We start from the raw sequence: 13,771 nt of genomic DNA, 5'->3' as shown, positions 1-13,771 counted from the left end.
TTAAGTTACCGTGTTTCTTTAGACGTCGTATAGACGCCTATTTCATGTGACTATAATATCGATTTTATTTCGGACTTTAATATTATAATTGGAACAATCGTGTAGTTTAAAATATAGTACATGTATGTAATTAAAGTTGGTATGGCACTTTGTTTTATTGCATAAGTCCCAATTTTATTATGTCTCTATTTTGAACACCGTTGTTCGTTGCAATGTGACGTACCATTGCTAAAGTTGAATGCTCTTTTGACGTGATAATACTTCTAATAATATTAATCATCATCATAAGCATAATCATTAAATAATTATTGTTATCATTATTATTTCCATCGTTATCAGCAGATTCGTAATAGTTCTTGTCTTCAATATCATGTTCATTTTGTCATCACCGTTGTCATAATCCTTTTGATTGTTGTCGCAACCATTGACGACGTGGTCGTCTTTGTATTTATGTTTATCGTATATTCATGTCTATATGAATATAACAATGTCAAGATTAAGGTTATGTGTCTGGAACTCTACATTTTAACATCCATATAAAAGGAACACGTACAGACAGAAGAAACAAACGCACGGACATATGGACAGATGGACGAACAAACACGCACGCATACATATAACATCGTGCATTATCAAGTTACTATTAATGACCTTCAATGATTAATGCTTTATGATATTGAGCTGTACATAAAGTAATTTCAAAATATTGTGTTGCACATCAAAACGCGTTCGTATAACAATTATAATAATGATGTTAATACTTCCATTAGTTGTGTCTGTGATAAGTTACACGTGAAACATACACATATATCAAAATCAATGTTCATGCTTTTAGTCTGAAACTATGAAAAGGAGCATACACCACAAATTGACGCGATCAGACGGATGAAAACAGTTTTATCCTGTTATTGTTTCGATTTAAAATCGACTTTTTTTGAAATTACAGACGGAAGGATTGAGTTCTCAATCAAATTCAAGTTCTTACATGTACAAGATATATTGTTTGATATTTACTTAGGTAGCGCCCATTCTAACAGTACCAGTATCAATGCTGTTGAATAAAGAGAAAACAAGTGCATATATAGAGGAAGAGGAGTATAATGTCCACGTATTGTTAAATAAAATTGTACATGGTGCTTTTTAACTAAGTAGGGCTGATACAATATAGGGCATAACGAGTTCTGGTTATACACAGCTATAAACAGCTCGGGACTCGAACCCTCAACCCCTTGCTTGCAAGTCAGGTGCTCAACCACTATGAGCTACCTGAAGGGTTGGTATACTTCTGTAAGGGCAATCAACAAATCAACAAATCGATCCGGTGACCCAAAACTATACAAATGTGCATTCATATTAACAATAACCTGTATTAAATTATACTGATAATAAAATATGTTACCTTAGACCATTCATATACATTTGACATTATGCAGTTGCAATGCGATCTGTATGATACAAGAAATGGGAAAAAGGTTTTTGTTATCCATGCTTATTAGTCATTTGTTTCAGCTTTAGTCACTGTACTGTTTTATTTGACCAGTTAAAACACTCAGTAACACCAGCTTGATGTCAGATATCACCCTTGTAATTGCAAAGCCCATTAGTGTCAAGATCAGATCAATATTTGTCTTGAAATCCGCAACAGTTGTTCAAGTGCCTATAACTGCTCATCAGCAGGTCATAAAACGAAGATTCAAGATTGAAGGAAAATGTCTAGAAATTAAGAAATTTGCGGAGGGATATAATTAACCAATAAGCAACAATCCAGAATGTGATTTATCAATATGACTATAAAATGTGAAATAAAAGTGATTTTGACTGAACTGTTTAGGATACACAACGTTGATAGTCTGCTTAAATTTTGTTGAACTTTATCAGTTAATTGAAACTAATTCCCACAATATTTATCTGAAATCAATAATGGATTATCTCGGAATATCTTTAGAAAACATTTCTTTGGAAGATGTCATTGATGAAGAAACCAACACATTAGGAATATCCCTTGAGGAAATGGAAACCTCTTTAAATGCTCAGGTACGTTACATGTTTTACTCAAATATTCTTATATAAATAACTCTACTTATGTAAAGCAGTTAACCTTTATGTCGTAAAGGCAGATTAAAAGCAATGTTTGTATTGAATACACCATGGAATTTATCTTAATGCTCAATTTAGATTAACATTATATTTTATAATGCTACGTAATTCCATTTACTAATATAACAATATTTGATCAAACTGTATTAAGTTCATGAATATGTATGATGTATGCTTAACACAGTTAATGGTTTTTAAGACTATTATAATTATTATAATATTTGACCTTTCAGGATTTGTCAAAGCATATCTTTGAGTTTGATGATGAATTTATCTTCAGCCTAAAGGTAAACTGTTATTTTTGTGTTATTTAATAAATGGATACTGCCAGTGACGTTTATAGTTTGTTTGAGTGATTTAGACTCTTAATGTGTGTATTTAGATCAACAATTTTGTTTACATTTTATACACAACTCAATGTCTGCCTACCTCTTCTGATTTCTTTATCAGAGGGATGTCAAAAGTTGTATTGTTTCGGAGTATTCATTACCTGTTGTTATCTGTAGAAATCGAAAGGTCATACAGACTTTTACAAACTTTTATTTGTACGCAATAGAACGGAACGGGTGTATTTTAGCTATAATGGCATTATTTCAAATTTATTATTTTAAAATATTTAATTGTTTACTGCGCAATTTACTTTCACTTTTGGTTTTAAGTGTCTGCAGTATGATTGTTGTTTAAGGGTCATTGCTTTTGAACTTTAATAAACACAATAAACAAATCAGTTACACTGACGTTCTCAGACTCGTCATTTTTATTTATTTAAGTAAATCAAAGTTAAAAAATTACAAAAGAACTATTTCAGTATAAATTTAAGCACATTTCGGCTTTTCATATTTCCAGCGCAGGAGTATGTTTTTGCAATTTGTATTTACTTTACGCATGCGATTTTCTTCGGTTAATCATATACATTAGTATCGGCGCAAAGGCGCTATTTTATCATATGCGCATGGAATTCATGTTAATGGAATGCGCATTATATTATTGTGATCTTTTGTTCATTAATGCTCTATAGAGTTTTTATGATTCACCCAATACCGTGATTCAGAGGCATACTTGAAACTAAGAAATGGCTGAGTGTTTGATAATCAGAACTTTGAACGATTTGTTCCTGTTTTTCCTGCATTATACCCGGCTAATTCGGTGCCAGACTATTAAGGTCGTTGGTTTGAATCCCGGTAGGAAAATACGACTCGGGACTCAGTCATTGAGAGGGATAATTGATATAATCGATGGACATTTTCAGTTCAAATGTAAAATAGAAAAAAGAAATACTTAGTATCATGAAGCTTTTGTAGTGAAATTCAAAAACACATGATTCAGAAATATTTAGCTCGTATTTATTAAACAAGTATTGCATTCTTGAAAGGGCAATACGAGGAGTATTCTCCCACGTTACAAGCATAACAAGGTGCAGTTATTTATGTTATGCTGTTGATATGTTTTCCTATTGCCCTCTCAGGAATGCAATATTTTTTAAAATGTAATAAAATGTGATTCTTCAATTCACAACGTGTATTACATTTACATTCATTAAATGTTATTTGCATGCATTTACTAAACGTATAAAGGTATACTTGTTTCAATAATTATGTATATATGCACATTTATGAAACCATCATGTTGTTACTATTTATTTAGTTATACATTTTTTTATAACTGATGTGACTCTTTAAAGGATGTAGTAGCTAATGTTTGCACAATCAAAGCATTCCAGAGATTGACCTTTACAAGTTACACAATAACAAAATGATTAACATAGGTTATCGGCCTCATGTGTCTGATACATACGGTGGAACATAACTGCCGTCAGATAATCTGTTAACGTCTGCGAGTTGTTCGTGTTAACCACTTAATTATGCGATAATTATCAAGCTATCTAGTTAATAGAAACTGTTCTCTGTAAGATAAATATCACAATACTAAAAACTGGCTTCAAAGTGCTCGGAACTGCCACCTTTTTCCCTTTTAGCTGCATAAACAGGTTATCTAGTTATGGTTAGCGAATTCCACTTAATTAGGAACATAATTACCGGCAGATAACATTCGTGTTACCACATATTGATAAATGTATTTTGGCCTTTAGCTTCAACTGGTTATCTAGTAAGTGTTTATGAATTCCATTAAGTAAGTACATTCTAACTGGTTAACAAGATACGATTCATGTTACCAGTTATTGTTTTGATTATTCCATGGATCATTTTCAATGTGCCCATATCAAGCAGTCCTACAGTTTATGCCAGGTTTCTGGATTTTGGTCCATTTTCGAAGCCTCACTTCACAGCTAGGTGTTTATTATGCAAGTAATTGAGATAACCAATTTCTGTCAGCAGGGGCCCATTAACCACTCTTCCCTGGTCAGTTTTGGGGTCAGAAGGATATTTATCAGAGAACATCTTCAGTACGATTTCTGCACTAAAATTCACGATGACTATAGAAAAGCAATTTATATCATTTACTTTAGTTTTAAACTATTTATGAAAATGAAAAAAACAACATAATCATTGATTCCATAGCAAAGAAATAAAACATTGAAGTAAATAAATATAAAATAAATAAATATATAAATATAAATATATAAATATATATTCAGTCTTCTTATCGTTTGATTTAATTTCGAACGGAATAACTTTATACATGGGATTTTTATTTATACTTTTCTTTAAGATAACGTTAGCTGTCTACTTACTACAAAAGTATCAATATCAACCCTATTATACCCTATGAAATGTACAATTGAATGAAATGGATATTTAGGTTTTATAAAATATAATAATTTATGTATTACATGTATATCTAACAGTGTCAATAATGCAGTTATAATGAAGTTTGTTATATATGGTTATATTTAAAGAATATGTTTTTCGCAATTTTCACAACAAATGAAAATTAATACTTTCTTTTGCTGCATTTTTGGAACAAGAAAAGAATACTGCAAACTTGATACATTGCTATTTTTCACTTTAGGATGATTACGCGTAATTCAACCGTATTAAATCATAGCAACATTATCCAATTTCTAACAGTCTCATAATTATAAAGTCTAAAGTTTGTAAACTCTGAAGTCATCACTTGGATTGGGTTCGTATGTTTTTCTGTGAAATACTTTTTTGATTAAATTATAATAACTCTGGTTTTACTAAGTGCAGTGGGAAACGAAACCCAAGATGCAAAACGTCCTTACCTAAATAACGCCCGAGGTTTCTGGACTCTAGGTAATATAATCGAGTTTTAAGTAACACAAGTTGGCATATTACTTACAGACGGAATCACAGCCAGACGGACGACCAAGGGCAAATCTATATGCCCCCCCCCCATGTTATGGGGGCATAAAATGTAATATTAAAATAAATGTAATATTTTAACCATTTGCCAAAAAATAAGGTCATATATTGATGTACTTAGATATTCTTATTACTTATAACACAGCTTACAACTTTAATCTGAGCACTATATTACATTGATGTTGAAACTGAACTTTCATAGGTTTCTATACATGTTGATACATTGACAATGTGGTCTTTGCTAAAATGCATTTCAAAAAAAACATCATTGCCCACTTTTCATGTGAATTATATAAGCCATCTTTATGTTTGTGTATCTTCGTTTATGTAATTTTCTAGAAAATTCATTTCCTAAAATATAGCTTTTGAAACAGCGATTAAAATCTTCTTTACTGACACAGTTAAATCAACGTTTGTTTTCTTTGTAAGATTTCTCTTCTTAATTTGCATTGTTGTGTGAGAACATTCTTCATTAGAAGAGTGATTAAACATTATACACACTGCATGGAAGCTTTTCATATTATATATATATTTATATCTCATTAACTATTTTGTCTTTGCTTTCGGAATTATCATAAAACATTGCTACCTTATTTCAATATATATATATAATACTTGTTTCAAAGCAGTTTAATATCATCATATGAGAAATGATCACAACAAAGCAATATTGTATCTTAAACCACTATGTCCGGACTTTTGATATCATACCAGTATATTTGAACGTTATATGACTCATTTTATTTTAATATAATATCTAAAATTATCCAACATTTTCTGATCGTTTGCACTCTTACATGCACAGTTGATGTAAATTTTTAATCACAGCAGTCACTGAACTTTTATTACATGTTTCTGTAATACAATGTATGTAGAGCATTTTTCCAGAAATATATATTTTCTCCATATTATTTTCTCTTTGCGAAAAAGAAAATATATGTATATTAAAGCATCTTATAATAGGGTAATAACTTATTAGTAGTGCATTTTGATTAGGGAGATGAAATTCGACTAAAGTCGCACGAGGCGCTTACTGACTGAAATCAATATCTTAAAACATCAACAACAGTTGAATAAGACATTACGGATCAACATGTTATTAATATATATATATCAATGGTTTAAATCACTTAAAAGATTCATGATTTCGTAATAAATGTTACATTCATGACAAACTTGTTTTATGACGTCATTTAAACATTGCACAATGATACTTGATGGACGTCAGTATAGTGGATTTTGGACTACCGTATATAATAATAATAATAATAATAATAATAATAATAATAATAATAATAATAACTATGATATACAAATTTTATACAAAAGCATTCGATAATAATATTATTTTAATAATCAAGATAGCGAAAGTTGAAATACCAAGAAAAACCTCCTAACATAAAATGGCCCAAATCTTAAGACAAGAACAACTATAACTCTCAAATTAGTCAGGCAAACAGCTCCCAGCAGGGAAAGGGTCAAGTGGTCAGTTAACAGTTGTGTTAGATTAGTTCCACTGATAATCCCGAGCATAAGCTTGATGCTCAGTAGCGGCATTAACTGTAGGACTGCAAGTGTTCATAACCTCGTGTATAGTGGTCAATAGGTTTATAAATATATGCCTTTGTGCGGTTAAACTGAAAACTAATTTTCTACAAGGGTTAGAATTTTAATATTTTAGTAAGTACCATTGGCATGTAGATTGCCGTTATCCTAAGGTAGTTGGCGAAAAATAAAAATTAGCTTGTGGCATTAAACTAAGTCCATTGCGCTCTACAATTCAGAGAAATTGCCTCCCATTTACTCCTCATTTTGAGAAAAAGGCTAATCAGTCCATGAAATCACCATGAAATTCTACCAGTCAATTAATTACCACTTAGTGGGCCATCCTGCTGGGCTGTTGAATGTGTGTATTACCCAGATGATCTTTGTTTTGACTGATACTGCAGTGTTAAGCTTGTGGTGAGTTAGTGCACGTATCAATATGATCTTGAGAATTGGGTAAATATTTGCATACATAGAGAATTGGCCTACACTAATTGATTAATTAAAAGTTAAAACTGAAATCACAATGTTTTCTTTACAGTTCTTGAAATTGATAAAGGGACATCTAAGTCATTTTTTTCGTATGATTTCTTCATCAGCCTAACTGGCGATAGCTTGTGTTCGGTCTTCAATTTTGTCATACGAGGTCGTATTTAAAATGAGTTGACTTGGGCGTGTGGGGATATTCATGAAATTTAGTGATAGCTCTTATTATTAAAAATATATAATATCCCACAAATAGAGATCATTCGAAACTGTTTATGTAAGTATAATGGTATACAACAAAATTAATTCTTCAACTTAAAAGTTCAAGTTAACTGAATCAAATGAAATTTAATGAACGACAAAAAAGTTAAAAATAAGATGTACAGCTCGTTTGAAACATGTGCATTGGAATTGAATACCAGCTGGGCAGTCAAGGAGTATTTATAAGACTGTGTCTTATATGTTGCTTCAGATCATTATCACAGAAATGTTGATAAGCAGTGACCCTGTGTAACCTTTATTAGAATGATAAGTTTGGAAGGCACAAACTCTTGACATTATATTTAATTTTGCACATAAAGAAGTAAAACTGGAAAAAAGTCATGATACAATACTAAAATGACGGTTTAATTCAGGAGTCCGATGAACCATTGGCTGTTGTTAGTCCAGAGGAACTCACACAGCCACTTCATACATCAACACCAAAGAAACCCATACATGTATGTATTCAACTGCCTGCAAAAATGGGAAAATTTGCTGCAGAAGACTGTACATTTTTACAATTAAGTTACCCCATAAAGTCATGTATTATTTTTAAATAATAAAGAACAATAAACAAATAGATCATATTTATGCACCGTGTTAAATTTTAATTGCTTAAAAAAACAGTTCATAGATATGTTATCAATTATAATTATTTTTCAGACAAGTAAAACAGGAAAGGCAGACCAGTTCATATTTATGCACCGTGTTAAATTTTAATTGCTTGTAAAAAAAGTTCATAGATAATGTTTTATCAATTATAATTATTTTTCAGACAAGTAAAACAGGAAAAGGCAGACCAGTTCGGAGGTTATTAAAGCTTAAGAAAACAGGGGAAGTGCAACGTCTACAGCCATGTAGGAGATGATGTTTTCATAGCAATGTATCCCAGAGCCAGATCATCAGGGCTAGAGAAAAAGTATAGACGAAGGATTTCAACTGCTAGAGTTGACTGGATGTTGGAAAAGTTTGAAGAATCCCCGAATTGTTTTGGTTATGTTACCAAACCTTTCAAGATTTAGTTGGTAATATTCCCAGAAATATATTTAACTCTGTCAATAAATAGTGAGCTGGTTAAGCTCTGCGATTATGTTAAAGAATCAGTATGTATTCGTAATGTTATTCCTAATAATTATTATTATTATATTATTAATTTAGTTCATCCTCTGATACTGCTGCCTTTACGTCAACATATTTGTGTCTTTAACCATAGCACTAACCTATGTACAAGCATTTGATATCAAAAACCTAAGTGTATGTGTTTAGACGATGTTCTGATGTATATGACTTATAAACGTCTGTTCTGTTCTTTTCTGTGTTTTTTTTTAAATCATAATATGCGAAAGTCCACACTTGTATTTAAAATAATTATTGTCAAATTGTAAAATTGCAAGAGACATACCTGTAATACTGAAATAACATTCTAGTAGGTTTAAACAACCAGGAATATGTAATCTATGTCGTTCTATCAATCAACACTTATAAGAGTCAAACGTCATGGTCATAATCTCATATTCGCCAATTAAAATGTTGTCGTATTTACTTATTCCCTTCTAAGAGGACACATTTTATCTGCAAATATCTGTTATCATCTGAACACGATTGAACACTATGTCTACTATCCTCACACTTTGAATGGTCATAATCTTTAAACTGCCTTAAAGTCATCCAATGGCAATGACCAATCAGCTGTCATTTAAGTCCATGCATATTTCGATTGTTCAAATAATCCTGACAACATGGCGCTCAGGGGGTGGTGGGGATTAATGTTTGACAAACATCTCTTATTATAAAATGTTTATATTTTTATTGGAAATATTATCAAACATTTGCGAATATTGCATGTTTTAGAAATGTTTAGAACAATTTTAGTCATACTATAGATTATTCTGGGAATATTACAAACATGCTGAAAACCTGCTGTTAATTTTAATACTATGCAATGAAGATTTTGGTAATATTCCCAGAATGTTTCATGTCCTACAGCAGCCCACGTGGAGCTTTTTCTTTTGGATTATTTTATTTCAATTCATCTTTTGATATGCCCAAAAAAGTTTTGGTAATGTTACCAAATATTTCAAGATAATATAATTGTATTCACGGATGAATTTGAGAACGATAACGGAAAATGTTCGTAATTCATTTTGGGAATATTACCAAATATTTGTGACTATTCCTAGTTTAAGAATGATATAGAAAATCTCTCGGCATAATATGGATTATTTTGGGAATGTTCTCAAAAATGTTGAAAAGCCCCAGTTTTCAATACTATACTATGAACTGTTTGGTCCTACAGAAAACTATTTGTGGAGTTTTCAAAGGCTTTTTGTTGAATTAGTTTGTTTCAGTTCATCTGGTAATATTCTCAAATAATTTTGGTAATGTTACCAAATATCACGATCAAATTGGTAATATTCCCAGAAAACCTGGACATTTTATTCAGAATCCTAGCAGAAAATGTTTATCATTTATTTTGGGAATATTACCAAATATTTGTGACTTTTCATAGTTGAAGAATATTTTTAAAATCTCTGGACATAATATCGATAGTTTTGGGAATGTTCCCAAAAATGTTAAAACCCCACTATAACTTTAAATACTATACTATGAAATGTTTGATAATATTCCCGAAAGGTATTGGTAATGTTACCAGAAATTTCAAGATTAACTTTGGTAATATTCCCAGAAAACCTGGACGTTATTTCCAAGACGAATTTTAGAATGTTAGACGAAAATGTTCATAATTCAAAAAATTACCAAATATTTGTGACAACCCCTAGTTTTTATTAAGTTTTAGAAAACCTCTCAACATACTATGGATACTTTTGGGAATATTACCAGAAATGGTAAAAATACACCATCACTCTTCAATACTATATTACAAAGTGTTTGGAAATATTTTCAAAATGTTTTGGTAATGTTACCAAATTTTCAAGATCAAATTGGTAATATTCCCAGAAAACCTGGACATTACATTCAGAATCCTAGCAGAAAATGTTCATTACTTATTTTGGGAATATTACCAAATATTTGTGACTTCATAGTTGAAGAATATTTTAGAAAATATCCCGGCATAGTATGGATTATTTTGGGAATGTTCCCACAAATGTTGAGACCCCCACCATAACTCTTCAATACTATATTACAAAGTGTTTGGAAATATTTTCAAAATGTTTTGGTAATGATACCAAATTTTCAAGATCAAATTGGTAATATTCCCAGAAAACCTGGACATTACATTCAGATCCCTAGCAGAAAATGTTCATCATTTTTTGGCGGAATATTACCAAATATTTGTGACTTTTCATAGTTGAAGAATATTTTAGAAAATCTCTCGGCATAGTATGGATTATTTTGGGAATGTTCCCACAAATAGTTGAAACCCCCACCACTAACTTTCAATACTATACTACAAAGTGTTTGGAAATATTTTCAAAATGTTTTGGTAATGTTACCAAATTTTCAAGATCAAATTGGTAATATTCCCAGAAAACCTGGACATTAAATTCAGAATCCTAGCAGAAAATGTTCATCATTTTTTGGGGGAATATTACCAAATATTTAGTGACTTTTCATAGTTGAAGAATATTTTAGAAAATCTCTCGGCTATAGTATCGATTATTTTGGGAATGTTCCCACAAATGTTGAAACCCCCACCACAACTTTCAATACTATACTACAAAGTGTTTGGAAATATTTTCAAAATGTTTTGGTAATGTTACCAAATATTTCAAGATCAAATTGGTAATATTCCCAGAAAACCTGGACATTAAATTCAGAATCCTAGCAGAAAATGTTCATCATTTGTTTTGGGAATATTACCAAATATGTGTGACTTTTCATAGTTGAATAATATTTTAGAAAATCTCTCGGCATAGTATCGATTATTTTGGGAATGTTCCCACAAATGTTGAAACCCCCACCACAACTTTCAATACTATACTACAAAGTGTTTGGAAATATTTTCAAAATGTTTTGGTAATGTTACCAAATTTTCAAGATCAAATTGGTAATATTCCCAGAAAACCTGGCATACTATGGATACTTTTGGGAATATTACCAGAAATGTTGAAAACCACACTATAACTCTTCAATACTATACTATGAAGTGTTTGGTAATATTCCCAAAGATATTTCTAATCCTACAGAAATGCTTTGAGGACATTACAAAGGGTTTCTGTTGAATAAAAATGTTACCATGCTGAAAAGGGAAAGTTGCGTTTTCCCTTTTCATTTTGCGGTTTGTTTTAAATGTAAGCATCTTGATTGAAATTCAGCTGAAAATTGGTGAAAATGTTCTACTTTCGTTTGTAAACATGCATGTGTTTGATGGGAGAATCGGTTTTATAACTTCATAAACAATATGTTTACAAAATAACCGAAATACGTGTGAAGATTAAACATATTTATATGGCAGTGCATTCCCCGATTTCTCAAATAAACCCTCATAATTGTGATATTAGATAAAATAAGGAGTCATACTTACGTTTTACGATGATATCCGTTCTTTTGCTCTAGCTCGGAAGTGTCATTGGCTCTTTTTTATACACAGCTCCTAAAAGAGCTGGAGCCACTGTTTCCCACCCGTGATTTACCAATAGCTTAAGACAAACCATCGGTACCGCTAGTATTTTGGATATTTCGATTCAATTCAATTGCATAACTCTTTTTCTTTATTATGATCTTATCTCAATTATTTTGTATTTAGAAGATAGTTGTTGATATTTGTACAAAAGCAAGTAATTTAAGTGCATGTAGTTATTTCGGCCTCGTGTCAATACGACATCCCTCGGACAAATAACAGGGCCAATATCAAATCACTTATCTATTAACATATGAAAAAATATTCATATCAATGTGACACAGGGCATATTATACATGCGCACTATTAATTTAATTTACAAACATTATTGCATAATCAACTTAATTCCTTCATAATCTCTTTAGATTTTCATTACGTACATACGGAAGAGTATGCAATTTATTGACAACTATTGTATATATGCATAAATTATGTATCATACCTTTATGGTAAAAAGAATCCGGATTTGACGAATAACACGATGTTCCTCTGACATAGAATTGCGGGTGAATTACACCAGCTTCTGAGCAAGCTCCGTATCGCTAACCTTTTTTGAAAAACATCATTAATAGAAACTTACAAGAATAAAATTGCAGTAATGTTTTCGTACCACGAGCAAGACTATGAAGACCTGTCATAATAGATGATTCAGCTTAGTACATGTTTACCTCGTGACCGGTTCCCGTCCGCGTAAAGAGCTGAAAAGAGCATGCCGGGCCCGGCCGGTTTGCATACTCAAAAGTAGTGTCAAAGATCTGTGAGTCGGTATATAAACCGTATTCTTGCCAGAGTTATTAAAGAAAATTGCAAAAACGTGACTGATTTGTGCTTGTTGAGCTATTGCACATTAAAAGTAAGTATTGTTCAGAATGTATAGTTATAGGGCATGTCTTTTGTCCGTCGTCAAGAAACATAAAACTTCTTTCATGTTGGTGTTTCGGTGAAGTATTGAGTTTTAACATTGCAGTGATTTCTTTACTACATTTGGAAGTTGGGCCGAGCCCTTTCACGATGGGGTAAAACGCATCATTTTCTCTAAAACAATGATTTTTGTCCGTAGTCAGAATTGTGGTTTAAATACTCCAGCAGAATAGTTTTCTAAACGACTGTCATGCAACTTAGTAGTGTATCGGAATAAAACGTTGGTCAAGTTTCAGACAATGTAAGGTTTAAAAGTAGATGACAAGGTCAGTTACAAACAAGCTATAACAATATGAAACATTTTAAATTTGAACCATGTTTCATGAAAGTTGTTCATACTGATTGTGTCTATGAAAATCAAATTAACAAATTAAATTATTGTGCCTCCAGGTATGAAACTTTTTTCACTTAGTCAATTCTTATAAAAACTTTTGAGCATTTCAGACGAAACCGTGTAGACATAGTACTCTTCTTTAAGAATAAAGAAATAACCTGTCTGTGTTATTAAATCAATATTGATAGCGATCTCATCGCTTAAGGTGGCAACTCATAATATTACACATTTGTTGTTATTTCTTTGTCCGGCGCATTT

General features: G+C 31.4%; 1 protein-coding gene across 1 annotated transcript; it reads left to right on the top strand.

Moving 5' to 3' along the window:
• Nucleotides 1-1,920: 1,920 nt before the first annotated feature.
• On the top strand, nt 1,921-8,594 carry LOC128219209 (uncharacterized). The gene is made up of 4 exons (XM_052927022.1): nt 1,921-2,034; nt 2,331-2,384; nt 8,051-8,134; nt 8,452-8,594. Exons 1-4 carry the CDS (start codon nt 1,921-1,923, stop codon nt 8,542-8,544), a joined length of 345 nt encoding a protein of 114 aa, XP_052782982.1. The 3' UTR covers nt 8,545-8,594.
• The last annotated feature ends 5,177 nt before the right edge of the window (nt 8,595-13,771 follow it).

This window comes from Mya arenaria, chromosome 15, assembly GCF_026914265.1.
Source record: "Mya arenaria isolate MELC-2E11 chromosome 15, ASM2691426v1".
Classification (NCBI taxonomy): Eukaryota; Metazoa; Mollusca; class Bivalvia; order Myida; family Myidae; genus Mya; species Mya arenaria.
Note: the sequence above shows the minus strand (reverse complement) of the source record. Positions and strands in the feature narration are given on the sequence as shown.

Coding starts and splice junctions, on each gene's coding strand:
- LOC128219209 (XM_052927022.1), top strand. CDS start 1,921: ATGGATTATCTCGGAATATCTTTAGAAAACATTTCTTTGGAAGATGTC. Junction 2,035..2,330: donor AAACCTCTTTAAATGCTCAG/GTACGTTACATG, acceptor TTGACCTTTCAG/GATTTGTCAAAGCATATCTT. Junction 8,135..8,451: donor CACCAAAGAAACCCATACAT/GTATGTATTCAA, acceptor ATTATTTTTCAG/ACAAGTAAAACAGGAAAAGG.